The sequence below is a fragment of the Heptranchias perlo genome, chromosome 22, assembly GCF_035084215.1.
Source record: "Heptranchias perlo isolate sHepPer1 chromosome 22, sHepPer1.hap1, whole genome shotgun sequence".
Lineage (NCBI taxonomy): Eukaryota > Metazoa > Chordata > Chondrichthyes > Hexanchiformes > Hexanchidae > Heptranchias > Heptranchias perlo.
Genome location: NC_090346.1, coordinates 16,426,333 through 16,452,964, shown reverse-complemented (window position 1 = coordinate 16,452,964; position 26,632 = coordinate 16,426,333). Strand labels below are relative to the sequence as shown.

The window sequence follows — 26,632 nt, the reverse complement described above, 5'->3', positions numbered from 1 at the left end:
CCTTCATCTAAGTCATTAATATAGATTGTAAATAGCTGAGGCCCAAGCACTGATCCTTGTGGCACCCCACTAGTTACAGCCTGCCAACCTGAAAATGACCCGTTTATTCCTACTCCGTTTTCTGTCCTTTAACCAATCCTCTATCCATGCTAATACATTACCCCCAACCCCATGAGCCCTTATCTTGTGTAACAACCTTACGTGTGGCACCTTATCGAATGCCTTTTGCAAATCCAAATATACTTCATCCACAGGTTCCCCTTTATCTACCCTGCTGTTATATCCTCAAAAAACTCTAATAAATTTGTCAAACAAGATTTCCCTTTCATAAAACCATGCTGACTCTGCCTAATCATATTATGATTTTCTAAGTGCCCTGTTACCACATCCTTAATAATAATAGATTTCAGCATTTTCCCGACCACTGATGTCAGGCTAACTAGCCTATAGTTCCCTGTTTTCTCTCGCCCTCCCTTCTTGAATAGCGGTGTTACATTTGCTACCTTCCAATCTGCTGGGACTGTTCTAGAATCTGGGGAAGATCACAACCAATGCATTCACTATCTCTGCAGCCACCTCTTTTAGAACCCTAGAATGTAGGCCATCAGGTCCAGGGGATTTGTCGACTTTTAGTGCCATTAATTTCTCCAGTACTTTTTCTTTACTAATATTAACTACTTTAAGTTCCTCACTCTCATTAGACCCTTGGTTCCCCACCGTGTCTGGTATGTTTTGTGTCTTCTACTGAGAAGACAGATACAAAATATTTGTTCAATGTCTCTGCCATTTCCTTATTCCCCATTATAATTTCTCCTGTCTCAGTCTCTAAGGGACCCACTTTTACTTTTGCTACTCTCTTCCTTTTTACATACTTGTAGAACCATCATACTTGATGGTTTATATATAGAACAACAGATTGCCGGGAGTGTTACAGGCTGGAATCTAATCGAGTGGCTGGGTGGTTTATATATAGAACAACAGATTCCCAGGAGTGAGTTACACATTACACATTAAGGTGGTGAGTCTGTGAGAACGATGCTGAAATAATATATAGATGTCACTTCGGGCCCTGACTCAGGACTTTGGAACCAGACTTGGTATTCCGGTCCCCGAGATCAGTGGTCCGCCATACTCCGTGACACTGTTGATGTGCCAGTGAAACTTGAATCATTAACAAGACCTGGAGGAGCGGATAAAACAAAAAAAATTGGGATTCTTCCCACCTGTCTCCGGCCATTTCCAAAGTGGGGAGCTTGCCAGTGCTCTGCTGTGTGTGGTTTTAGCTGATTAAAAGAAAGACTTGCATTTATATTGAGCCTTTCATGACCTCAAGACATCCCAAAGCACTTTACAGCCAATGAAGTACTTCTTGATTTGTGGTCACTGTTTTAATGTAGGAAATGCAACAGCCAATTTGCGCACAGCAAGATCCCACAAACAGCAATGTGATCATGACCTGATAATCTGTTTTAGTGACATTGGCTGAGGGATAAATATTGGCCAGGACACCGGGGAGAACTCCCCTCCTCTTCTTCGAAAAGTGCAGTGGGATCTTTTACATCCACCTGAGAGGGCAGATGGGCCCTTGGTTTAACATCACATCAGAAAGACAGCACCTCTGACAGTGCAGCACTCCCCCAGTACTGGCACTGGAGTGTCAGCCTTGATTTTGTGCTCAAGTCACCAGTGTGGGGCTTGAACCCACAACCTTCTGACTCGGAGACGAGAGTGCTGTCCATTGAGCCACGGCTGACACCTGCACTTGGAGGTCCAGTGCACACCTGGGGGTCTTCCAGCCAATCCTCCGGCTCCACGCGCAGCCCTTAAGTGACTCGCTCAGACTGGTGGATGTCTCACATGTTACTTTGACCACAGGTTTATCTGATGTGGAGATGCCGGTGATGGACTGGGGTTGACAAATGTAAGGAATCTTACAACAACAGGTTATTGTCCAACTGTTTTATTTGAAAATCACAAGCTTTCGGAGGCTTTCTCCTTCGTCAGGTGAGCGAGAATTCGGGGCGAGAGCAGGAAACGGCACCTGACGAAGGAGAAAGCCTCCGAAAGCTTGTGATTTTCAAATAAAACAGTTGGACTATAACCTGGTGTTGTAAGATTCCTTAGGTTTATTCTGGGTGATGGGGGAATAACCCTGCAGGAGCACAGTGTCAGGAATATACAATGAATTGACTGTTCTTTAACATGGGCCGCCTGCTCCACACCCATACCAGCCAGCGAGCCATGCATATTCCTGGTACTAGTTTCACTTTGTCTCTCTGTTACATGTTGGCACTGAATGTTCCACACTGCCAGAGCAACACAACTTTTTTTCTCCTGAAATGGTGATTCAGAGTTAGATCCTTATCGGTTTATTTGGATGGAGTCTGTGCTTCAAGTTTTTAAAGTTCTTTCTGTTATCACATGCCGTTAAACTGCAACAGGAACACACAATTTATTCTCTATACACACGTGGAGTACACGTGGCCTCACTTGCTGAGCTTCTCCAGTCCGGACTCAACAGTGATTTCAATAACTTCAGATCATAACCACTGCTCCCATTTTTTCGGTCAGCGGGTGCTGGTAATGGTTCTGCTGCTGCCATTTACAGCTCCTCTAGACCCATCTTTTGTTTCTTAAATAAAAACAGAAAATGCTGGAGAAGCTCAGCAAGTCAGGCAGCTGAATGCTGAAAGGGGAGAGAAGGGGAAGATGTGTTTGGTGGTGCGATCACGTTGGAGGTGGTGGAAATGGTGGAAGATGATACGTTGAATGTGGAGGCTGGTGGGGTGGAAGGTGAGGACAAGGGGGACCCTATCATGGCTCTGGGAGGGAGAGGAAGGGGTGAGGGCAGAAGTGCAGGAAATGGGACGGACACGGTCGAGGGTCCTGTCAACTACGGTGGAGGGGAATCCTCAGTTGAGGAAAAAGGAAGACATATCAGAAGCACTGGTGTGGAAGGTGGCATCGTCAGAACAGATGCGATGGAGATGGAGAAACTGGGAGAACGGAATAGAGTCCTTACAGGAGGCGGGGTGGGAGGAAGTGTAATCAAGGTAGCTGTGGGAGTTGGTGGGCTTACAATAGATATTGGTTGACAGCCTATCCCCAGAAATGGAGATAGAGAAGTCGAGGAGGGAAAGGGAAGAGTCAGAGATGGACCATGTGAAGGTGAGTGAAGGGTGGAAATTGAAAGCAAAGTTGATGAAATTTTCCAATTCGGGGCGAGAGCAGGAAACGGCACCGATACAGTCATCAATGTACCGGAAAAAGAGGTGAGGGAGGGGACCTGAGTAGGACTGGAACAAGGAATGTTCCACATATCCCACAAAAAGGCAGGCATAGCTGGGTTCCCATGGCAACATCTTTTATTTGGAGGAAACCTTTTGTTTCTTTACTTATCCCATTACCACCCTCCATGCCTCGCACCATCATCCTTTTTGTCATTTAATCACTCCTGCCCTCCACCCTATCACAGACCTTCCCTTTTGTCCTTTCCTCCCCCCTTTCCCTGGCTCTGTACTTGCTTAAAAACTTTATCTCTTTTAACATCTTCCAGTTCTGACGCAAGGTCTTCGACCTGAAACGTTAACTCTTTCTTTCTCCACAGATGCTGCCTGACTTGCTGAGCTTCTCCAGCATTTTCTGTTTTTATTCCATTTACCTGTATTGTGTGTAAGTGATTTCTACTAAAATCAGTGATTTCCATTGGACAACACTGTCACAGCAGACATTCTGTATCAAACAATACTGACGGTAGTGAGACACGATGTCACAGTCACATGGCACTGCACTGGTCTTGTGACTTCACCCATGACTTCCTGATCAGCCAATTTCAGGAACTACACACACACACATACTGGGTTAATGTAATTCTCAGTTCACTTCCTTCATCAGAAAGGCACAGCAGTAGCGTTTTAAAACAAACATCTTTCTCTGCCCCCCCCCCCCAATCCCCAAAATGTCAAATCAAATTCAGAGTAGATGAGCGTTGACAAACCACAAATTTCACAGCCTTGGAGAATGTTTTAAGCAAAACTGAGGCCTCTTGGGCAACAGGTCACTGTATGGGCAGAGGATTGTGGGATCCAGGACAGATTAACGGTCATGGCATCAGGACCAGGGCACCAGCCAGATATGGGAAACCCCCCCAACCCTGGTAAATCTGACCATAGCACGACAACTGCGTAACACTCTTGCCTCTGAGTCAGAAAGGTTCAAGTCCCACTCCAGAAAGTTGAGCCCATGTTCCAGGCTGACATTCCTAGTGCAGTACCGAGGGAGTGCTACACTGTCGGAGGTGCCGTCTTTCAGAAGAGACATAAAACTAAGGCCCCGTCTGCCCTCAGGTGGACATAAAAGATCCCATGGCACTATTCGAAGATGATGTCCTGGCCAATATTTATCCCTCAACCAACATCACTAAAACAGATTGTGAGATCATGTATCTCATTGCTGTTTTTGGGATCTTGCTGTGCACAAATTGGCTGCCGCATTTCCTACATTACAACAGTGACTGCACTTCAAAAAGTACTTCATTGGCTGTAAAGCGCTTTGGGACATCAGGAGGTCCTGAAAGGCGCTATATAAATAAAGTCTTTCTTAACAACCCGGGGCACACCAGACAGCCCTGGTAACGGACACCTGTCAGTTGCTTGCTGAGTTACCCTCCTTTTGCTTCTCTTCCTGTTCCTCTCATTCTCTCTCAATTCCTGTATGTTTGATTCACAGGCTCAGACCCCCCCCCCCCCCTCCCTCCCTCCAAACTCCCTCCCTGACCATAGGGTTTTACGCTAAAAAATAACTTATAAAGCGCCTGACCCACACTCGCGGGCGCTCCCTCCCCGGCCACCGGCTATAAAGTATCCACAGCCGCTACAATGTATCAGAGCAGGAGCCTGAACCAAACTCAGGGGCAGAGCCAGACCCAGTCCCCCGCTCTCCCACTCCCCGGGCCGGGCCCGCTCACACTCACTCAACCAGGACTCCAAAGTCTCTCCTTCCTCTGCCGCCATCTCTCGGGCCCGGATCCAGCTCCTCCCCTACCGGCCTAGCAACAACCGCACCGCCCCTTTTAAAGAAACACCAACCTGGGGGACAGGCCGGAGCCTAGGGTATGTCCCCATCCCTAGGGGTCCCATCACAAGGTCTGTCCCCATCCCTGGGGGGGTCCCATCACAGGGTCTGTCCCCAACTCAGGGGGTCCCAGCACAAGGTCTGTCCCCAACTCAGGGGGTCCCAGCACAGAGTCTGTCCCCTTCCCAGGGAGTCCCAGCACAGGCTCTGTCCCCATTCCTGGTGGTCCCAGTAGAGGGTCTGTCCCCATCCCAGGGGGTCCCAGCAGAGGGTCTGTCCCCAAGGCATGGAAGTGGCTCTGGGAAGAATTCTACCTACAAATCCCCTCCCCCACCATCACAGCTGGCACCAGAGTAATACAGGGGAGAAGAGAGGGCGTAGACGCTGCCAATCTCTCCCCCCCCCCCCTTCAAAGTGCTGCCCTCTAGCTGGCAGAGATCCAGGGTGCTGCTAACTCTACTACTCACCCGAGTGACCACTCCTCATGGGAGCTCATCAACTGTGCAAGAACTGACCAAGTGAGAGCGAAAAACTGAAAGAGATAGACACACACACACACACATACTGACAGATCAAGACACAAAAAAAGAAACTTATATGGAGACGGAGAAGAGAGACCGACAGACCAAGCCAAAGACTGACAGACGGAGAGACAGAGCGAGTGACTGGCAGGCGGACAGTGACTGGCAGGGAGAGAGAATGACAACCTGAGAGAGCATGATAGACAGATCAAGAGTGACAGACTAACCAAGAGTCAGAGAAAGGCAGAAAGAGAGACCAAGCCTAAGAGACAGACACACAAAAAGCAAGAGCAGAGACAGCTGGGAAAAAAAACAAAAAAATTCCACACTTCAAACATTTTGCCACACGAGGCTATAAAGCTAGAAAATGCTGGAAATACACTATAGGCCCACCAGTGTCTGAAAGAGAGAAGGTGGGCTGACATATCAGGAGGATCCTTTGCCAGAGGTGATGAAAGGTGGACAGTTCTAGACACTATAACCAGCCTCTCTCTCTCAGATGCTGCCTGTGCCCGCTGCGTATTTCTGTTTTTATTTCAGATTTCTGACATCTCTATCGTTTATATAATTTCCACCGACTTATCCCAAAATAACGAAGCAACTATGAATCAGAGCAATATTTGTTTAGAGGACACTTTGTTTTATTTAAATGGACCCCGGTAAGAGAAATAATCTTGGGATGGGGGTACGGTTGGCAAAGCCACAATTATTGCCTGTCCCAGAGGAGATCGAGTCGACCAGCACTGGACTGGAGTCACACATAGGCTAGGCCAAGCAGGGCATTAGTGAGCCAGTTTGGGTTTTCATGGTCATTTTTGCTGGTGCCAGCCCGAAGATTACCAGATTTATTGAAGTATATTTCACAAGGTGCCCTGGTGGGATTGAACTCAAGGCCTGCGAATCCAATGCCACAGTTCAACAAATTACAGTACACATCGTTACCTACAAAATCAGACACACACCAGGCAATACAATCAGTTTTTTCTGCGTTTCATGATTTACTGTGGAGGGGAAATGGGCAACAGGAGTGGTTCAGAGGAAAAGAAGCTGAAGTTTCTGTGGCTTCATCGAGAGGTTGTAATGTAGGCGTCTGTTTCCATTATCGTCCGGACTGACATTTCCCACTCGTGCTTTCCTCCAGTCCAAGAGTGATCGATCTTCCATCTCTGGACCGGGGAGCCTCAGGAGCCACAAATAAACCTAATCCTGCTCTCCTTAATTCCCATGTTGCTGATAATTTGTGTGTGTATATGTACACATGCACGAGAGGTTATAATGATCAGGAAGGACTGAACAGGCTGGGGCTCTTTTCTCTAGAAAAGAGAAGACTGAGGGGTGAATTCTGAAAGGGTTTGAAAGGGTAGACCTAGAGAGGATGTTTCCACTTGTGGGGGAGACTGGAACTAGGGGCCATAAATATAAAGCAAGTCACTAATAAATCCAATAGGGAATTCAGGAGAAACTTCTTTACCCAGAGAGTGGTGAGAATGTGGAACTCGCTACCACAAGGAGTAGTTGAGGTGAATAACACAGAGCCTTTAAGGGGAAGCTCGATAAACATACGAGGGAGAAAGGAATAGAAGGATATGTTGATAGGGTGAGATGGAGAAAGGTGGGAGGAGGCTCGTGTGGAGCATAAACAGCAGCATGGACCAGTTGGGCCGAATGGCCTGATTCTGTGCTGTACGTTCTATGTAATTCTATGATATTAACAGATCTTGGTGTTCTGATTTTAGGATTTATGGAACAGCATTTCCAAACCGTAGTACAAAATTCAATACAGGACAAATCAGCGAGTAAGAAATATAAACACAAGGAGCGAGTGGCCTGGGTCACCCCACTCAGACCATCAAGGCCCGGGGCGGGGGGGGCGTGTAGTCCAACAGTCCACCGGTTTGAGACTCCTGCCCTGGAACAAGCAAGTGTCAGGCTGTCCGGAAGTGGGGGAGTCTATCCCCTCCCTGCTCGAGTGCAACTCAATTAACCCCCAGCTCCCCTGGCCGGAGGGGTACAGTAACAAACTGGAGAGGGGCTGTTAATACATCAGATGGCTGCATCCAGCAGTATATAAAGTCTGGATATATATATTTCCCCTTCCTGGATGTGCTGTCAGCAGCGAAACACATTGATACAAGTCCGAGGGGCCCATCAGGAATGACCTCCCAAGTGTACAGGTCCCAGGAAGGCTGTTGTGGTCAATGGATGGCTGCTCGCTGCAGACGTTCACACACCTCTTTAGGCCCCAAGGACAGCATCATCTCAGCCACACTCGGTCCTTGCTGCAAGGAAATCAAAATATAATCAGATCCGAGACAAAAATAATATGAAAAAAACATTAAAACTTGCGATTTTAGTTAGTTAAAATATCCTGTTCACCATTAGATCCTCCTACCCCCACTCAAATAATTTTCTCCCCTTATATCTTCCAGGTATCAGCCGTGATTCAGTGGGTATCACTCTCACCTCTGAGTCAGAAAGTCATGGGTTCAAGCCCCACTCCAGAGACTCAAGCACATAATCCAGGCTGACACTCCCACTGCAGTACTGAGGGAGTGCTGCACTGTCGGAGGTGCCGTCTTTTGGATGAGACGTTAAACCAAGGCCCCGTCTGCTCCCTCAGATGAATGTAAAAGATCCCAGGGCACTATTGGAAGAGCAGGGGAGTTCTCCCCAGTGTCCTGCCCAATATTTATCCCTCAACCAACATCACTAAAACAGATTATCTGGTCATTTATCACAGTGCTGTTTGTGGGATCTTGCTGTGAGCAAATTGGCTGTCGCATTTCCTACATTACAACAGTGACTAAACTTCAAAAAAAAAGTACTTCATTGGCTGTAAAGCGCTTTGGGACATCCTGAGATCGTGAAAGGTGCTATTTAAATGCAAGTTCTTTCTTTCTTCCTTCCTTTAGCACACGTTGCCCAGGTTACCATTGTTTATGAAAGAGAGCCTGGCTAGTGAACCTCCACTAGCTATTCCACCACAGACAGTGTCGCAGCTCACCCCACCACTGACCTCGCCTAGAGATTACACCTCTGTAACTCCAGTGGACAGAGACCAAGAGCAGGAATCTTGGCTGGTTCCCCCCCCCGCCTCACCCTGCAACACTGAGGCCAGCTATGATCAGCTAAATCAGCGCGGGCCAGAGTCAGGACCTGGGACTTCCTGGTCCTATTGGCTCAGGATTATGGGGGGGGGTACATCTACTCACTGAGCCATCAGTGCCGTTCCATATTTACAAGTTTCAACCCAGTCCCCTCCCCCTACCCACCGGTGCCAGTACTAGAGACAGAATAGAGAATCATACAGCACAGGAGGCGGCCATTCGGCCCATCAAGTCTATGCCAGCTCTTTGAAAGAGCTATCCAATTAATCCCACTCCCCTGCTCTTTCCCCATAGCCTTGCAAATTTTTCCTTTTCAAGTATTTATCCAATTCCCTTTTGAAAGTTACTATTAAATCTGCTTCCACCGCCCTTTTAGACAGAGCATTCCAGATCATAACAACTCGTGGCGTAAAAAATATTCTCCTCATCTCCCCACTGGTTCATTTGCCAATCACCTTAAATCTGTGACCTCTGGTTACCGACCCTTCTGACACTGGAAACAGTTTCTCCTTATTTACTCCATCAAAACTGTTCATGATTTTGAACACCTCGATCAAATCTCCCCTTAACCTTCTCTGTTCTAAGGAGAACAATCCCAGCTTCTCCAGTCTCTCCACATAACTGAAGTCCCTCATCCCTGGTACCATTCTGGTAAATCTCCTCTGCACCCTACCTGCTGTCCACTTAGAGCCAGTCGAAGGAGCTTCATCATCACACTGTACTTGGTGCCTGGGAACTGTGCCTGTAGAGCTCTCAGTTCAGAGTTCAGCTCTGCTGTCGTCGCACCGCCATTCGGCCAGGCCTGGAACAGGCTGAAATTCAACAGCTCAGTTCTAATTAGCTCATTCTAAATCTGAATTCATAAAACTGACTTACAGGATGCCAGGACTGGAAGAAGGTTGGGGGGGGGGGGGGGGGGTGTGCAAGACAGAGACAGAGACAGGCAGAGAGAAAGAGGCAGAGACAGACAGAAAGAGAGAGAGAGAGAGAGAGACGCAGACGGACAGAGAGAGAGAGAGAGAGAGAGAGAGACGCAGACGGACAGAGAGAGAGAGAGAAACGCAGACGGACAGAGAGTGAGAGAGAGAGAGAGAGAGACGCAGACGGACAGAGAGAGAGAGAGACGCAGACGGACAGAGAGAGAGAGAGACGCAGACGGACAGAGAGAGAGACGCAGGCGGACAGACGGACAGAGAGAGAGAGAGAAACACAGACGGACAGAGAGTGAGAGAGAGAGAGAGACGCAGACGGACAGAGAGAGAGAGAGACACGCAGGCGGACAGAGAGAGAGACGCAGACGGACAGAGAGAGAGAGAGAGAGACGCAGACGGACAGAGAGAGAGAGAGAGAGACGCAGACGGACAGAGAGAGAGAGAGACGCAGACGTACAGAGAGAGAGACGCAGACGGACAGAGAGAGAGAGAGACGCAGACGGACAGAGAGAGAGAGAGACGCAGACGGACAGAGAGAGAGAGACGCAGACGGACAGAGAGAGAGAGACGCAGACGGACAGAGAGAGAGAGAGACGCAGACGGACAGAGAGAGAGAGAGACGCAGACGGACAGAGAGAGAGAGAGACGCAGACGGACAGAGAGAGAGAGAGACGCAGACGGACAGAGAGAGAGAGAGACGCAGACGGACAGAGAGAGAGACGCAGACGGACAGAGAGAGAGAGACGCAGACGGACAGAGAGAGAGAGACGCAGACGGACAGAGAGAGAGAGACGCAGACGGACAGAGAGAGAGAGAGACGCAGACGGACAGGGAGAGGGACGCAGACGGACAGGGAGAGGGGCGCAGACGGACAGGGAGAGGGGCGCAGACGGACAGGGAGAGGGGCGCAGACGGACAGGGAGAGGGGCGCAGACGGACAGGGAGAGGGGCGCAGACGGACAGGGAGAGGGGCGCAGACGGACAGGGAGAGGGGCGCAGACGGACAGGGAGAGGGGCGCAGACGGACAGGGAGAGGGGCGCAGACGGACAGGGAGAGGGGCGCAGACGGACAGAGACTCCAGGAAGTGTCGGTGCTGCCTTGTGTCTCTCCCGCCTTGTGTCTCTCCCAAGATTCTCTCTTCGGCAGCAGGCCCACATTTTCTGTTGGCGCTTCTCCAGGTTAGAACAGGAGCTGGGTGGAAGCTGCATTCCACACTGATCCATGTCTCAATGACCGGTAGAGCCCACAGGGATCGCAGCAGCGGCACAGACACGATGGGCCGTACGGCCTCCTTCTCTGCCGTAATTTTCTATGATTCTATGATTGCTTTTACCGCCCACCGCATATAGCGGGTAAATCGCATTAACACCATCTCCGCCCGTTATAAACAGTGGGGACTGTATACCTCCCAGGGCAGGGTGGTGAAGAGGAATGGGGAAGAGTGCTATACCTGCCCAGCGAAGTGGCGCAGCGGGGGAAGAGAAAACACGGGAGATGTGGAGTATTGTGCCATGAGTGTGCGCTCCATATAACTCAAGCCCTGGCTCGACCCTCCAGTCCAGGCAAATCAGAAGACGGCAGACAGACACTTACTGCACAACCACGCTACAGATTTTCTCTCCTTCTGCCGACAGATTTTCGATCTGCTCACGGGGCACAAGTGGCCGGATCCACAGATAGGAGTAGGCTGGTGACACCAGGTCCAGCAAACGGGTTATGTGACCCTGCCAGTGTGTGAACAAAATGTACAATTAAGAGACTTGCAGCTCGTTAACACTGGGCTTTCACGGCTGGATCTTGGGTCTGAACTCTCCCCACGCTAATGGGTTGAAAGTCCAGGCTGGCCCAGGGAAGTTGTCCCAGTCTGTTACACATTAGCAGTCTGGGCAGATAACCTGCCTTTGAACATAAGAAATAGGAGCAGCATTTGGCCATATGGCCCCTCGAGCCTGCTCCGCCATTCAATTAGATCATGGCTGATCTTCAACCTCAACTCCAATTTCCCACCCGATCCCCATATCCCTTGATTCCCTTAGTGTCCAAAAATCTATCGATCTCAGCCTTGAATCAACAACTGAGCAGCCACAGCCCTCTGGGGTAGAGAATTCCAAAGATTTACAATCCTCTGAGTGAAGAAATTTTTCCTCATCCTCCCCATCTCCCATTTTTTCTCTCCCCCCTCCCCCTGGCAGGTATAACACTCTTCCCCATCCCTTCCTAAATGGCCGACCCCTTATCCTGAGACTGTGATCCCTAGTTCTAGACTCTCCAGCCAGGGGAAACAGCTTCTCAGCATCTACCCTGTCAAGCCCTCTAAGAATTTTATATGTTTCAATGAGATCACCTCTCATCCTTCTAAACCCCCAGAGAATATAGGCCCATTCTACTCAATCTCTCCTCATAGGACAACCCTCTCATCCCAGGAATCAATCCAGTGAACCTTTGTTGCACCCCATCTAAGGCAAGTATATCCTTCTTTGGGTAAGGAGACCAAAACTGTACACAGTCCTCCAGGGGTGGTCTCACCAGAGCCCTATATAATTGCAGCAATTGGGCCGGGGCATGATTGTGGAGCCCTGAAAGGGGAAATATTTTTGATTAGGTTCAGCAGTGTCCCTACCTTGCGGTGCAGGAGGACCCGTTCCAAGTAATCCGTGTGCAGAACGTCACAGTCCTTCAGCTTCTCCCCGTATACCTTCTCAACCAGGGCCCGCAGCTCTGTCACCAACTGCTGCCGCCAGGCGGCACTCTCAATACGGCGCAGCAAGTGAATCCTGCCAGACAAGGGAAACGCCCCAGGTGAGTAAGGACAGGAGTTGAACATTCAATGTTAACAGGTGAGGGAGACCAGCACCAGGCCCACAGTCAGCTCTCAGGCTGCGTTGAACTGGCAGAACCCCTTCCCAGCTGGAGGAGGTCCTGCACAGCTGTGCCGACTCACAGCGAGTGGCCACAGCTGGTTTCACACTGACCAAAAAAACAACAGCATCCTTTCAATTATCTCCTTGCTTCGATTTCCTCCCCCCACCCCCGCGCCCCCCCAAAAAGGCACCGACTCCATGCTGAGGTACAGCCTCCACTGCCACCTCACCCGCGTGGCCGCTCTTCAAGTTTGAACCGACACAATAAGCAGTCCGGCTATTCTTTCATGGGGGGCATCCCATTCCACTTTCACTTTCCAGCAGGAATTACTGCATGCCAATCGGCTGGATCCTGGCTGGTTTTTACCCTCCTTAACCCAAGGGCACGAGACCAACTACATGCCCCGGACTGAGAATAACTAACTCAGTACAGACCAGGAATCTGTCTGTATGGCTCAGTGAGAACATACTTGTATTTACATAGCACACATCCTCAGGACATCCCAAAGTGCTTCACAGCCAATAAACTGCTCTTGAAGTACAGTCACCGCAGCAAGGTCCCACAGACAGCAACCCAGGTAAATGTTTAAAAAAAGAACTTCCATTCATTTCACGCCTTTAACGACCTCCAGGCATCCCAAAGCGCTTTGCAGCCAATGAAAAGCATTTCTGACGTGCGCTCACTGTTGTGATGTTGGAACGTTGGTTGAGGGAGGTGGGTTTCTCAGGACACCAGGACAACTCCCTACTCTTCTCCGAATAGTGCTAGGGGGTCTTTAACATCCACCGGTACAGATCGACGGGGCCTCTGTTTAACGTCTTATCCAAAAGACGGTACACCTCCGAGAGTGCAGCACTCCCTCAGTACTGCACTGAAATGTCAGCCTAGATTATATGCTCTACTCCACAGTGGGGCTCGAACCCACGACCCTCTGACTCAGATGCTAGAGTGCAACCACTGAGCCAAACTGTGCAACAGTACCACACCGGATGGGGTCTTTCCCACTGCATTTACAAACATTTTCCTCAGCAACTTTATAAACTTTATCTCTGGATGGGGTTCTTTTAGATTAAGAGTGCAAACAGATAGAACAAAAATTAAACTAAAATTAATATACACTGCCAGTAAGGGCACACACTGCCGGTACAAGATAGTACAGGTACGGAATCGGGCATGCACTGTCAGTATGGGGAGGGCACACACTGCCAGTATGGGGAGGGCACACACTGCCAGGGTACTAACAGCCAGGACTTGATAGTACAGGTACGGAATCGGGCACGCACTGTCAGTACCTGTGGAGAAAAGCTGTTAAAGTCGGATACTTACACACCTGTTGAACTCCGGCAGCTTCTCAAGGTCCAGGAGTGCAGAGTGAGTTGTGATCTTGGTCACATCAAACTCGCTGACGAGCTCTTCCAGGGTCCGACCGGGGCGATTTCCTGGAAACACAAAATAAAAAAACGGATTTTCACACAAACACACTTCACTTCTTTTTCTTTTCCATTTTCTCACCCCCCCCCACTCTCCCGTGGTCTTCTCACTACTGTACACAGAGGTCACTAGGAGGGAGAACTGCCTGCTGCCAGGCCTCACCTATGCTGCTCTCAAGCTGGCACTATCCTGCATATAACACACTCCAGCCTGTGCGCAGTCCTGTGTATAACACACTCCAGCCTGCGCAACACACTCTCGATAGAGTAAAGCCCTTTCCCCACTCACAGTACCTGAGAACCCGGATCCACAGTTAGTGATGATGTCGAGCAAAGCCTCCGGCAGGAACCCATTCCGGGAAAAGTTCTCGATGAACAGGTCCCCCTGCCGCTTGGACAGCTTGCTGCCATCCTTATTGAGGAGGAGAGGAAGGTGAGCGAAAGCTGGCGGCTCCCAGCCGAAGGCCCTGTACATCAGCAGGTGTTTGGCAGTGGAAGTGAGCCACTCGGTGCCCCGCAGAACGTGGCTGATCTTCATGCGGTGGTCATCGACCACGTTCGCCAAGTGATAGGTCGGAAAGCCATCCGCCTTAATGATCACAGGGTCCCCCTCCACACTGGCTGGCACCAGCCTGTTCACTCCGTACACCAGATCGTCGAAGGGCTCAGCACCTTCCTCAAGGCGAAATCGGATAACGTGCGGGCATCCTTGTGCCAGTCTCTCCTCGATTTGTTTCGAAGTCAGGTGCCTGCAGCGGTTGTCGTATCTGAAAAGGATACAGCATTCATATTAAAGGAGGAGTCGGCAGGTCATGGGTTCAAGTCCCACTCCAGAGACCTGAGACCAAAATCCAGGCTAACACTTCCAGTGCAGTACTAAGGGAGTGCTGCACTGTCAGAGGTGCCGTCTTTCGGGATGAGACATTAAACCGAGGCCCCGTCTGCCCTCTCAGGTGGATGTAAAAGATCGCACGGCACTACTTGAAGAAGAGCAGGGGAGTTCTCCCCGGTGTCCCGGCCAATATTTATCCCTCAACCGACATCACTAAAACAGATTATCTGGTCATTATCACATTGCTGTTTGTGGGATCTTGCTGTGCGCAAACTGAATGCTGCATTTCCTACGTTGCAATAGTGATTACACTTCAAAAATAATTCATTGGCTGTAAAGCGCTTTGGGACGACCTGAGGTCACGAAATATATGCAAGTTCTTTCTTAAATAAAGGACAGGCCGTACATTAAAGGTCAGGGGAGATGGAGGGGGAGTGGAGTCCTGGTTCCAGTTTCCCCACAGTAAGGTTTTGCAGAATGGAGACACAGGAACAGGAGGAGGTCACTCAACCCATCAAGCCTGTTCCACCATTCAATCCAATCATGGCTGAACCTCCTCCTTCAAGCAAACAAATAAAATCAAATGCGAGGAGTCAGGTGGAAAGGAAAATGATCCGTGACCAATGTACCCCGTAACCACATGCTTCAAACCTACCTTGGTGTCTGTCTCATCCTCAGTGCTTCCTTCTTCAACAGTTCCAGACGATGGGGGCTGCAGAAGCAGTAATACGCTGCGTTCCTCGTTATCAGAGTCTCAGTGGCCTTCAGGTACAAATCAAGACGCTCCGACTGCTGGTACGGTCCACAGAGGCCCCCTCGTCGAGGGCTTTCGTCAGGGGGGATACCTGGGTAACAAGTAACACCAAGACTCTTATACTGAGAGTGGGGTGTGACAGAGACAGAGTATCATAACTGAGAGTGTTATACTGAGGGTGGGGTGTGTGAGAGAGAATTATAACTGAGGGGTCTATTATTCTCCACCCAGCTCAGAGTTGTGCACAATACCTGCCCACTCCAGTACGTCCTCGATGTTTTCCGCTGCTCCAGGTACCAGCCGGCTCTGATCCGTATCTTCTATCCGGAGGATGAAGCTGCCTCCATGTTTTTTGGCGAATATGTAATTGTACAGAGCAGTGCGCAGTCCACCCAGGTGCAGGAAGCCTGGTCAAAGAAGCAAAAACAGCATTTTTAAAAGACAGACCCCTTCAACAAGTCACATCCGAGGGGCTCCCCAGGTGGTTCGGTTGGCATATGGACCACCCAGTTTGATCCTTAGCCAGACAGACTGGGAAGGAGCCCAGATCGAGAGAGGCTAAAAATCGGCCTCAGTAGCGATGGGTCAGGGAGGGGGAAACATCAGCCAAAGTGTGGGTGCTGGGCAAGTACAGCAGATGATACATAGCTGTACTTAAAAGCCATGAATGAGTTTTTCAAATGCTGAGACGCAAAAGTCTGCTGTGTACATCTAGCCACTCCTAGAGTGAGATATGTATAATATATAACTTTTAAAAACAGAGTTTGACTCAGAGACATCATCAGCAACTTGCATTTATATAGCAGCTTTAACATAGTAAAACATCCCAAGGCGCTTCACAAGAGCGATTATCAGACAAAAAATGACACTGAGCCACATAAGGAGATATTAAGACAGGTTGGTCAAAAAGGTAGGTTTTAAGGACCATCTTAAAGGAGTTGGGGGGGGGGGGGGGGTTAAGGAGGGAATTCCAGGGCTTAGGGAAGGCACGGCCACCAATAGTGGAGCAAAGGAAGGGGGGAATGGCAGATGAGATAGTGGTGCCCGTGTGTTACACCAACAACCCCCTCCCCATTGCACAGCAAAATACCGATCACAGGGTGAGCTGCCACAGGGGAGGGAACATCAGCCAAGCTGGTGTTCCCTTAGCTCTGCAGGTGAAGATGGGAATACAGCAGAGGGTACACACACAGGGGAGTGGGGGCGCAAGGTGGGTGGGAGGAGACAGGGGTAGGGGCAAGGTGGGAGAGGGACGACAGGGGGGCCAAGGTTGCAGTGGGGGCCAGGCGGGCATAGTTGGGGTGAGGGGGGAGCAGGGCTCAGGCCATGTTGCCATTTGGGCAGGTAGCACGGGGTGGGGGTGGGGGTGGGGGGGGGGGTCAGTGGAGGCGCTAACCCTGACCAGGTAAATGGCTTGCAAGCCAATAATGCCCCAAGCCTATTTACATAACTAATGCCTAATTAAATATGCATATATGAATATTCATAAATTATATTCATATGTGCATATTTAACCAGATTGTGCTGCTGTTGCTCTCCCTCCCACCTCTCCCCCCACTCCCCCTCTCTCTCTCCCCCCACTCCCCCTCCCTCCCCCAGTACCTGTGGGGCTGGGCCCGAACCGCACCCTCACCCCGCTCTCCGGCCGCTCACTAGGCCGCGCCAACCCGAACAGGCCCGGCCCGAGTACCGCTTTCTGCCCCACGGCGCCGGCCTGAACCCCCAGCTGCCGAGTCCGGCGGCGCAGTGAGGACAGGAGCATCGTGAAGCCGGAGCGGGAGCTGCTCGCACAGCCTGAGTCCCGGGGCCTGACTGAGCAAACAACTTCCGGTCCGCGCGCTTTTAAGTGGGGGCGGGGCTTCGGATTGTCAATCAATTCAATAGGCCCCGCCCACCAGTTTGACTAGGTAGGGGAGAGGGAGGGACAGAGAGAAGGAGGGAGGGGAGAGAGAGTTGGAGGGAGGGGAGACAGTTGGGACAGAAATAGGTAGAGAATGGAAGAGACAGAGAAAGAAGAGGGAAAAAGAGAGATTGGAGAGAGACAGAGAGTGGGAGAGAGAGAGAGAGGGTATTGAACACCAGTGAGGAGCAACAGTGAAGGTGGTAGAAAGGAGGGAGCTGCTATAGGACCCATGGCTTCATACCTTACAGGGGCTGCAAACCAAGCTGATTAATTAATTAATGGAAGTTCTTCATACAGTCCTTTGAGAATCTTCAGAGCTTCCTGTACGTACTGGAGGACAGCGCTGGTCGGCAGGCAAGGGGGCTTATGGAACCTGCAGACCACCACACACACACACACACACACCAGCCATGTATGTTACAGTAGTTTATTTTTCTGCTTTGGTTTCCCATCCCCTATAACATTTCCTGGTTGCAAGGCTGGGCTGGAGGTTCTATTTCCATCCTGTCACAGACATTCTTGGGTTAACCTACAGACGATATGCCAGAGCAGCTCTGGATGACTCTCTACCCTTTCAACACACTTCAGGGTGTCATCTAAGGCTTAGTGGGTAGCACTCTTGAGAAGATTGTGAGTTTAAGTCCCACTGCAGAGACCTGAGCACAAAATCAAGACTGAAACTCTCAGGGCCGTACTGAGTGAGTGCTGCACTGTTGAGGGTGTCGTGTTTCGGATGCGACTTTAAACCGAGGCCCCATCTGCCCTCTCAGGTGGATGGAAAAGATCCCATGGCACTATTTTGAAGAAGAGCAGTGAGTTCTCCCTGGTGTCCCTCAATCTACATCACTAAAATAGATGATCTGGTGATCATCACATTGCTGTTTGTGGGATCTTGCTGTGTGTAAATTGGCTGCCACAATTCCTAGGTTACAACAATGACTACACTTCAAAAGTACTTAATTGGCTGTAAAATGCTTTGGGACGCCCTGAGGTTGTGAAAGGTGCTGTATAAATACAAGTCCTTTTAGTAGAAAGTATATGGAGAAGTGGAAAACATTTTGTACTTGACTGACCCATGATCCTCCATATTGGAGCAAGAAGCTTTCCTCTCACCCAGTAGTGGGTTGGAAGAGTAGAACTGAGTCAATGATTGGGCAGTTCACCCCTGGCGTTTCTCATCGTGAGTCAGAGGACACGTTGTTTTGTAACAAGGATGGGTGTTACCAACTAAGTGTGCCAGGGAAAGTGCTGCAGGACGTGAGTGCGACACAGGAAAGTGTTTCTTTAATTAATTCTCAGGATGTGGGTGTTGCTGGCAAGGCTGGCATTTATTGCCCATCCCTCGTTGCCCCTTGAGAAGGTGGTGGTGGGTCTTCTTCTTGAACTGCTGCAGTCCGTGTGGCAAAGGTACTCCCACAGTGCTGCTTGGGAGTTCCGGGATTTTGAACCAGCGGTGATGAAAGAACGGCCGATATATTTCCAAGTCGGGATGGAGATGACTTGGAGAGAACGTGCAGGTGATGGTGTTCCCATGCATCTGCTGCCCTTATCCTTCTAGATGGTTTGGGGGGTACACTATACAGAAAATTTTTAACATAACACTAGGGAACCCCCCGTGGCCTTGCTCACAGTTAAAGACCTTCTTGTGTCTTCAGTTTGTTGTAACAGGCTGAGAGAAGTTACAGCGCCACCCGTGGAGCAAGTAAGAATAACAAGTGTTACCATTACAGCAATTCCCATTGATTTCAATATGCTGGAGCGTTCGAGTGACACCAGTTCATGGATTTAATATAATTACAGGCATAGGTAGATAAAATCCACAATAACATATGTACAAATTGCAGTGCAAGAGCCTTGAATTTCAGATTCACAATCAGAAGTTGAGCTGTTAAAATACATGGTCTGCATTCTTGCTGTAGCCCAAGAGGCTCCCAAAGGCTAATAGAGTGAGAAGCTCGTGGATCCCAGTCCAACATTACAAACAGCCCCAGTCAACCCCACCAGTCCCATTCCACAGATAACATGTCCATGGTCCCAATGGCTCGGGAATCATCACGATCCAGAGTGTCTGACCATTCCTGTTTGAAGTTATCATAACCTGCAAATCTGTTTTTTTATAAATTCCCCGCTCGAATTTGTTGAGTGGACTGGGCAAGCATTCTCTTATGAAGGTAATGATACACCTATTTATAGTCACTCATTATAAAGTATAGTTTAGCATCAGTGGTTTATATCCTATGAATTTCATGAATTGATGAATGTGATGGCAGGCGATTCTGTCATGTTCAAATCGAGAGCAGGATTCTACATTGTGATGATGTGGGATTCTGGTTCTGGCAGGTTTGAGATCTGTTTTAAAATTCTTATCCTTGTTTTCAAATCCCTCCATGGCCTCGCCCTCTCCCTATCTCTGTAACCTCCTCCAGCCCTACAACCCTCCAAGATCTCTGCGCTCCTCCAATTCTTGCCTCTTGCGCATCCCCGATTTTAATCGCTCCACCATCGGCGGCCGTGCCTTCAGCTGCCGAGGCCCTAAGCTCTGGAATTCCCTCCCTAAGCCTCTCCACCTCTCTCTCCTCCTTTAAGATGCTCCTTAAAACCTACCTCTTTGACCAAGCTTTTGGTCACCTGTCCTAATATCTCCTTGTGTGATTCAGTGTCCCGTGTCCCATGGGTGCAGATTGCCCCACAATGTAAAGGGCAGCTCACCTCGGAGAAGGTGAAGAAGATAAAAACCATGAGGAGGGCAACATGAAACCACCTCAGCTACTCTTCCCCAGTAAGTGGCTCAAGAATCTCGTGTGTGAGACTGGAGTTAGGATCTGCCCTGGAGACAGAACACAGCGTACGGATGAGCTGAATTTCATGCTTCTTTAATTAACTGAATTTGTAACTTACACCTTCAGTCACACAATGGATGACGATTAGCTGAAGATTATGAGCACACAAAGGGGCTCTTGTCAATTCCATCGAGCAAATTACAGTAACAAAAGTGGCCTGTTTGACCCTGAGTTACTGTCAGATATCAAGCGTCTAAGGTTATACTCTGGTTTGTAGGGAATGAGAGCTTGCTTAGGAATTTCATGCATTGGCAGGAATTACAGCTGATTGGTGATATCAGTGAGTGTAAGATAGACTTAAGATACAGGGGAAGGGGAGAACTCTGTTCGCTGCGTAAACTGATATTGTAAATCCATTTGCATTATTTTTTTATTGACCACAGAAATTCCTGCTCCTATTTCTTATGTTCTTATTCGGGTGGGAAAGTGGAGTTGAGGTCGAAGATCAGCCATGATCTGACTGAATGGCGGAGCAGGCTTGAGGGGCCGTATGGCCCACTCCTGCTCCTATTTCTTATGTTCTCCAGTTCAAGTTACTTACCGGGTTATAACATTTCTTTTTTGAATGCAAGGATTATTGCTCATTTCTCCTGAAGGGTCAACATTATAATATGACAGAAAACACACAGGCCAGACATCTCAAAACATGCAGAGCCGAAGAAATTTTTCAATGGTTGACACTAACTGCTGACTGAGAGGGTAGATAGAGAGAAACTATTTCCTCTGGTGGGAGACTTCAGAACAAGGGGGCATAACCTTAAAATTAGAGCTAGGCCGTTGAGGGGTGATGTCAGGAAGCATTTCTTCGCACAAAGGGGAGTGGAAATCTGGAACTCTTCCCCACCCCCCCCCAAAAAAGCTGTTACGGCTGGGGGTCAATTGAAAATTCCCCCAAAAAGCTGTTACGGCTGGGGGTCAATTGAAAATTTCAAAACTGAGATCAATAGATTTTTTTTAGGCAAGGGTATTAAGGGTTACTGAACCAAGGTGGGTAGATGAAGTTAAGATAGAGATCAGCCATAATCTAATTGAATGGTGGAACAGGCTCGAGGGGCTGAATGGCCTCCTCCTGTTCCTGTATTCTGCCACCAGAGTTCCTCAGTGATTCAAATATTGGAACCCCTCCAGAGGCAGTGTTTCAATCTACTCCACAGGTATAAAGGACGTTTCTCTTCCTGCAGGTTTTGGGTCACCAAAACAGCAGATCTTGGAATTTCCCCGCACTGTCAGAAAAATTGAAAGCCGTGCGATGAAGGTCAGAAATCTTGCAAGCTTGAGGCATTGTCTTCGATTTTCTCCGCGATGAAGAAGAAGAGTGTGCCGATAAAACAGAAGGTAGTGAGGATGAGCAGCTGCCGTGACAGCAGCAGGTAGTTGCTGTAACCAAAAGCCACTGCGACAGAAACGGACTGAAAGCCAAGCAGAAAGAAAACAGTCACACAAATTAGGACATTGTTTCCTTTCAGTATCAGGGATGGCTGATTTACAAACAAACATATGAAAAGGGAACCTGGTCCAGCAAACCCATCCCATCCAGATATGATACACCATCGAACTATCCCCCGAGAGACACAGTCTTCTGGGAGAGGCAAAAACAAGAGAAAAACTGGGAGATTAAATTAGGATCAATTGAGGGAAATTCCTCTGTGATTCCCTAAGGCAAAAATAAAAGCTCCCGGAGACCACATTAAACCATAAACCTTTCTAATCCCAGCGAACCAGCTATTGTAACTGGAAAAATGCTCCTTCAGGAAGTAGTGAAGGACCGCAAGGAATCCGTACTCTCGCAGGCAATCCCTACTCTCCGCTGGGAATCCCTACTCTCCATTGGGAATCCGTACTCTCCGCAGGGAATCCCTACTCTCCGCAGAGTCAGTCCATTCCAGAGGGCAATGACTCCAAAAATAAATACTTCCTAACATGTAACCTAACTCCGTGACTAAGGGTTTTCACACGTGTCCCTAGTTCTGCTCAGAACCAATTCCCTTTGTCCTGTTAAAAACCTCAATTATATTTCCTCTAAAACTACATTTCAGCCAAAGTCCTAAACCTCCTCCTGATAACTAAGAGCTCCCAGATCTGAGTATCATATTGCTTACCCGTCTATATGCCTTCCCAAGGTCCTTGAAATCACCCATCATGCACAGAGACCAAAACGAGATACCATACTCCGAGTGTACTGGATACTGTGGGTATATTGTAGCTCAGTGTGATGTGTACTGGATACTGTGGGTATATTGTAGCTCAGTGTGATGTGTACTGGATACTGTGGGTATATTGTAGCTCAGTGTGATGTGTACTGGATACTGTGGGTATATTGTAGCTCAGTGTGTTGTGTACTGGATACTGTGGGTATATTGTAGCTCAGTGTGTTGTGTACTGGATACTGTGGGTATATTGTAGCTCAGTGTGTTGTGTACTGGATACTGTGGGTATATCATAGCTCAGTGTGTTGTGTACTGGATACTGTGGGTATATTGTAGCTCAGTGTGATGTGTACTGGATACTGTGGGTATATTGTAGCTCAGTGTGTTGTGTACTGGATACTGTGGGTATATTGTAGCTCAGTGTGTTGTGTACTGGATACTGTGGGTATATTGTAGCTCAGTGTGTTGTGTACTGGATACTGTGGGTATATTGTAGCTCAGTGTGTTGTGTACTGGATACTGTGGGTATATTGTAGCTCAGTGTGTTGTGTACTGGATACTGTGGGTATATTGTAGCTCAGTGTGTTGTGTACTGGATACTGTGGGTATATCATAGCTCAGTGTGTTGTGTACTGGATACTGTGGGTATATTGTAGCTCAGTGTGATGTGTACTGGATACTGTGGGTATATCATAGCTCAGTGTGTTGTGTACTGGATACTGTGGGTATATTGTAGCTCAGTGTGTTGTGTACTGGATACTGTGGGTATATTGTAGCTCAGTGTGTTGTGTACTGGATACTGTGGGTATATCATAGCTCAGTGTGTTGTGTACTGGATACTGTGGGTATATTGTAGCTCAGTGTGATGTGTACTGGATACTGTGGGTATATTGTAGCTCAGTGTGTTGTGTACTGGATACTGTGGGTATATTGTAGCTCAGTGTGATGTGTACTGGATAGTGTGGGTATATTGTAGCTCAGTTTGATGTGTACTGGATACTGTGGGTATATCATAGCTCAGTGTGTTGTGTACTGGATACTGTGGGTATATTGTAGCTCAGTGTGTTGTGTACTGGATACTGTGGGTATATTGTAGCTCAGTGTGATGTGTACTGGATACTGTGGGTATATTGTAGCTCAGTGTGTTGTGTACTGGATACTGTGGGTATATTGTAGCTCAGTGTGTTGTGTACTGGATACTGTGGGTATATTGTAGCTCAGTGTGTTGTGTACTGGATACTGTGGGTATATTGTAGCTCAGTGTGTTGTGTACTGGATACTGTGGGTATATTGTAGCTCAGTGTGTTGTGTACTGGATACTGTGGGTATATTGTAGCTCAGTGTGTTGTGTACTGGATACTGTGGGTATATCATAGCTCAGTGTGTTGTGTACTGGATACTGTGGGTATATTGTAGCTCAGTGTGATGTGTACTGGATACTGTGGGTATATCATAGCTCAGTGTGTTGTTTACTGGATACTGTGGGTATATTGTAGCTCAGTGTGTTGTGTACTGGATACTGTGGGTATATTGTAGCTCAGTGTGTTGTGTACTGGATACTGTGGGTATATCGTAGCTCAGTCTGTTGTGTACTGGATACTGTGGGTATATTGTAGCTCAGTGTGATGTGTACTGGATACTGTGGGTATATTGTAGCTCAGTGTGTTGTGTACTGGATACTGTGGGTATATTGTAGCTCAGTGTGTTGTGTACTGGATACTGTGGGTATATTGTAGCTCAGTGTGTTGTGTACTGGATACTGTGGGTATATTGTAGCTCAGTGTGTTGTGTACTGGATACTGTGGGTATATTGTAGCTCAGTGTGTTGTGTACTGGATACTGTGGGTATATTGTAGCTCAGTGTGTTGTGTACTGGATACTGTGGGTATATCATAGCTCAGTGTGTTGTGTACTGGATACTGTGGGTATATTGTAGCTCAGTGTGATGTGTACTGGATACTGTGGGTATATCATAGCTCAGTGTGTTGTGTACTGGATACTGTGGGTATATTGTAGCTCAGTGTGTTGTGTACTGGATACTGTGGGTATATTGTAGCTCAGTGTGTTGTGTACTGGATACTGTGGGTATATCATAGCTCAGTGTGTTGTGTACTGGATACTGTGGGTATATTGTAGCTCAGTGTGATGTGTACTGGATACTGTGGGTATATTGTAGCTCAGTGTGTTGTGTACTGGATACTGTGGGTATATTGTAGCTCAGTGTGATGTGTACTGGATAGTGTGGGTATATTGTAGCTCAGTTTGATGTGTACTGGATACTGTGGGTATATCATAGCTCAGTGTGTTGTGTACTGGATACTGTGGGTATATTGTAGCTCAGTGTGTTGTGTACTGGATACTGTGGGTATATTGTAGCTCAGTGTGTTGTGTACTGGATACTGTGGGTATATTGTAGCTCAGTGTGTTGTGTACTGGATACTGTGGGTATATTGTAGCTCAGTGTGTTGTGTACTGGATACTGTGGGTATATTGTAGCTCAGTGTGTTGTGTACTGGATACTGTGGGTATATTGTAGCTCAGTGTGTTGTGTACTGGATACTGTGGGTATATTGTAGCTCAGTGTGTTGTGTACTGGATACTGTGGGTATATCATAGCTCAGTGTGTTGTGTACTGGATACTGTGGGTATATTGTAGCTCAGTGTGATGTGTACTGGATACTGTGGGTATATCATAGCTCAGTGTGTTGTTTACTGGATACTGTGGGTATATTGTAGCTCAGTGTGTTGTGTACTGGATACTGTGGGTATATTGTAGCTCAGTGTGTTGTGTACTGGATACTGTGGGTATATCGTAGCTCAGTCTGTTGTGTACTGGATACTGTGGGTATATTGTAGCTCAGTGTGATGTGTACTGGATACTGTGGGTATATTGTAGCTCAGTGTGTTGTGTACTGGATACTGTGGGTATATTGTAGCTCAGTGTGTTGTGTACTGGATACTGTGGGTATATTGTAGCTCAGTGTGTTGTGTACTGGATACTGTGGGTATATTGTAGCTCAGTGTGTTGTGTACTGGATACTGTGGGTATATTGTAGCTCAGTGTGTTGTGTACTGGATACTGTGGGTATATTGTAGCTCAGTGTGTTGTGTACTGGATACTGTGGGTATATCATAGCTCAGTGTGTTGTGTACTGGATACTGTGGGTATATTGTAGCTCAGTGTGATGTGTACTGGATACTGTGGGTATATCATAGCTCAGTGTGTTGTGTACTGGATACTGTGGGTATATTGTAGCTCAGTGTGTTGTGTACTGGATACTGTGGGTATATTGTAGCTCAGTGTGTTGTGTACTGGATACTGTGGGTATATCATAGCTCAGTGTGTTGTGTACTGGATACTGTGGGTATATTGTAGCTCAGTGTGATGTGTACTGGATACTGTGGGTATATTGTAGCTCAGTGTGTTGTGTACTGGATACTGTGGGTATATTGTAGCTCAGTGTGTTGTGTACTGGATACTGTGGGTATATTGTAGCTCAGTGTGTTGTGTACTGGATACTGTGGGTATATTGTAGCTCAGTGTGTTGTGTACTGGATACTGTGGGTATATTGTAGCTCAGTGTGTTGTGTACTGGATACTGTGGGTATATTGTAGCTCAGTGTGTTGTGTACTGGATACTGTGGGTATATCATAGCTCAGTGTGTTGTGTACTGGATACTGTGGGTATATTGTAGCTCAGTGTGATGTGTACTGGATACTGTGGGTATATTGTAGCTCAGTGTGATGTGTACTGGATACTGTGGGTATATTGTAGCTCAGTTTGATGTGTACTGGATACTGTGGGTATATCATAGCTCAGTGTGTTGTGTACTGGATACTGTGGGTATATTGTAGCTCAGTGTGTTGTGTACTGGATACTGTGGGTATATTGTAGCTCAGTGTGATGTGTACTGGATACTGTGGGTATATTGTAGCTCAGTTTGATGTGTACTGGATACTGTGGGTATATCATAGCTCAGTGTGTTGTGTACTGGATACTGTGGGTATATTGTAGCTCAGTGTGTTGTGTACTGGATACTGTGGGTATATTGTAGCTCAGTGTGATGTGTACTGGATACTGTGGGTATATTGTAGCTCAGTTTGATGTGTACTGGATACTGTGGGTATATCATAGCTCAGTGTGTTGTGTACTGGATACTGTGGGTATATTGTAGCTCAGTGTGTTGTGTACTGGATACTGTGGGTATATTGTAGCTCAGTATGACGTG

General features: G+C 48.1%; 3 protein-coding genes across 3 annotated transcripts in view; all 3 read right to left on the bottom strand.

Annotated features, from left to right (window-relative positions):
• Positions 1–5,036, bottom strand: part of LOC137340527 (ADP-ribosylation factor-binding protein GGA1-like) — a 28,219-nt gene extending 23,183 nt beyond the window's left edge. Inside the window, 1 exon segment of the mRNA XM_068003039.1 lies at positions 4,973–5,036. Within this exon segment, the coding sequence (XP_067859140.1) occupies positions 4,973–5,012 (40 nt within the window). The 5' untranslated portion in view covers positions 5,013–5,036.
• A 1,177-nt stretch (positions 5,037–6,213) lies between these two features.
• On the bottom strand, positions 6,214–17,335 carry ears2 (glutamyl-tRNA synthetase 2, mitochondrial). The gene is made up of 9 exons (XM_068003038.1): positions 17,115–17,335; positions 15,764–15,919; positions 15,414–15,603; positions 14,221–14,693; positions 13,827–13,935; positions 12,255–12,408; positions 11,228–11,358; positions 9,375–9,513; positions 6,214–7,873 (listed from the first exon to the last, which is right to left on the bottom strand). The coding sequence occupies exons 1-9, from the start codon at positions 17,272–17,274 to the stop codon at positions 7,790–7,792; spliced, it is 1,596 nt and encodes a 531-aa protein (XP_067859139.1). The 5' UTR covers positions 17,275–17,335; the 3' UTR covers positions 6,214–7,789.
• A 3,813-nt stretch (positions 17,336–21,148) lies between these two features.
• Positions 21,149–26,632, bottom strand: part of LOC137340874 (UNC93-like protein MFSD11) — a 29,960-nt gene continuing 24,476 nt past the window's right edge. Inside the window, exon 13 of the mRNA XM_068003679.1 lies at positions 21,149–21,664. Coding sequence (XP_067859780.1) covers positions 21,512–21,664 — 153 coding nt within the window. The 3' untranslated portion in view covers positions 21,149–21,511. The remainder of the gene's footprint in view (positions 21,665–26,632) is intronic.

What these genes read in the sequence shown, in the direction of transcription:
- ears2 (XM_068003038.1), bottom strand. Translation starts at nt 17,274, where the DNA reads ATGCTCCTGTCCTCACTGCGCCGCCGGACTCGGCAGCTGGGGGTTCAG. An exon ending in AGGATGAGACAGACACCAAG is followed by an intron (nt 14,694 to 15,413) that starts GTAGGTTTGAAG and finishes TATCCTTTTCAG; the next exon opens with ATACGACAACCGCTGCAGGC. An exon ending in ATCTGTAGCGTGGTTGTGCA is followed by an intron (nt 9,514 to 11,227) that starts GTAAGTGTCTGT and finishes GTTGAATTTCAG; the next exon opens with CCTGTTCCAGGCCTGGCCGA.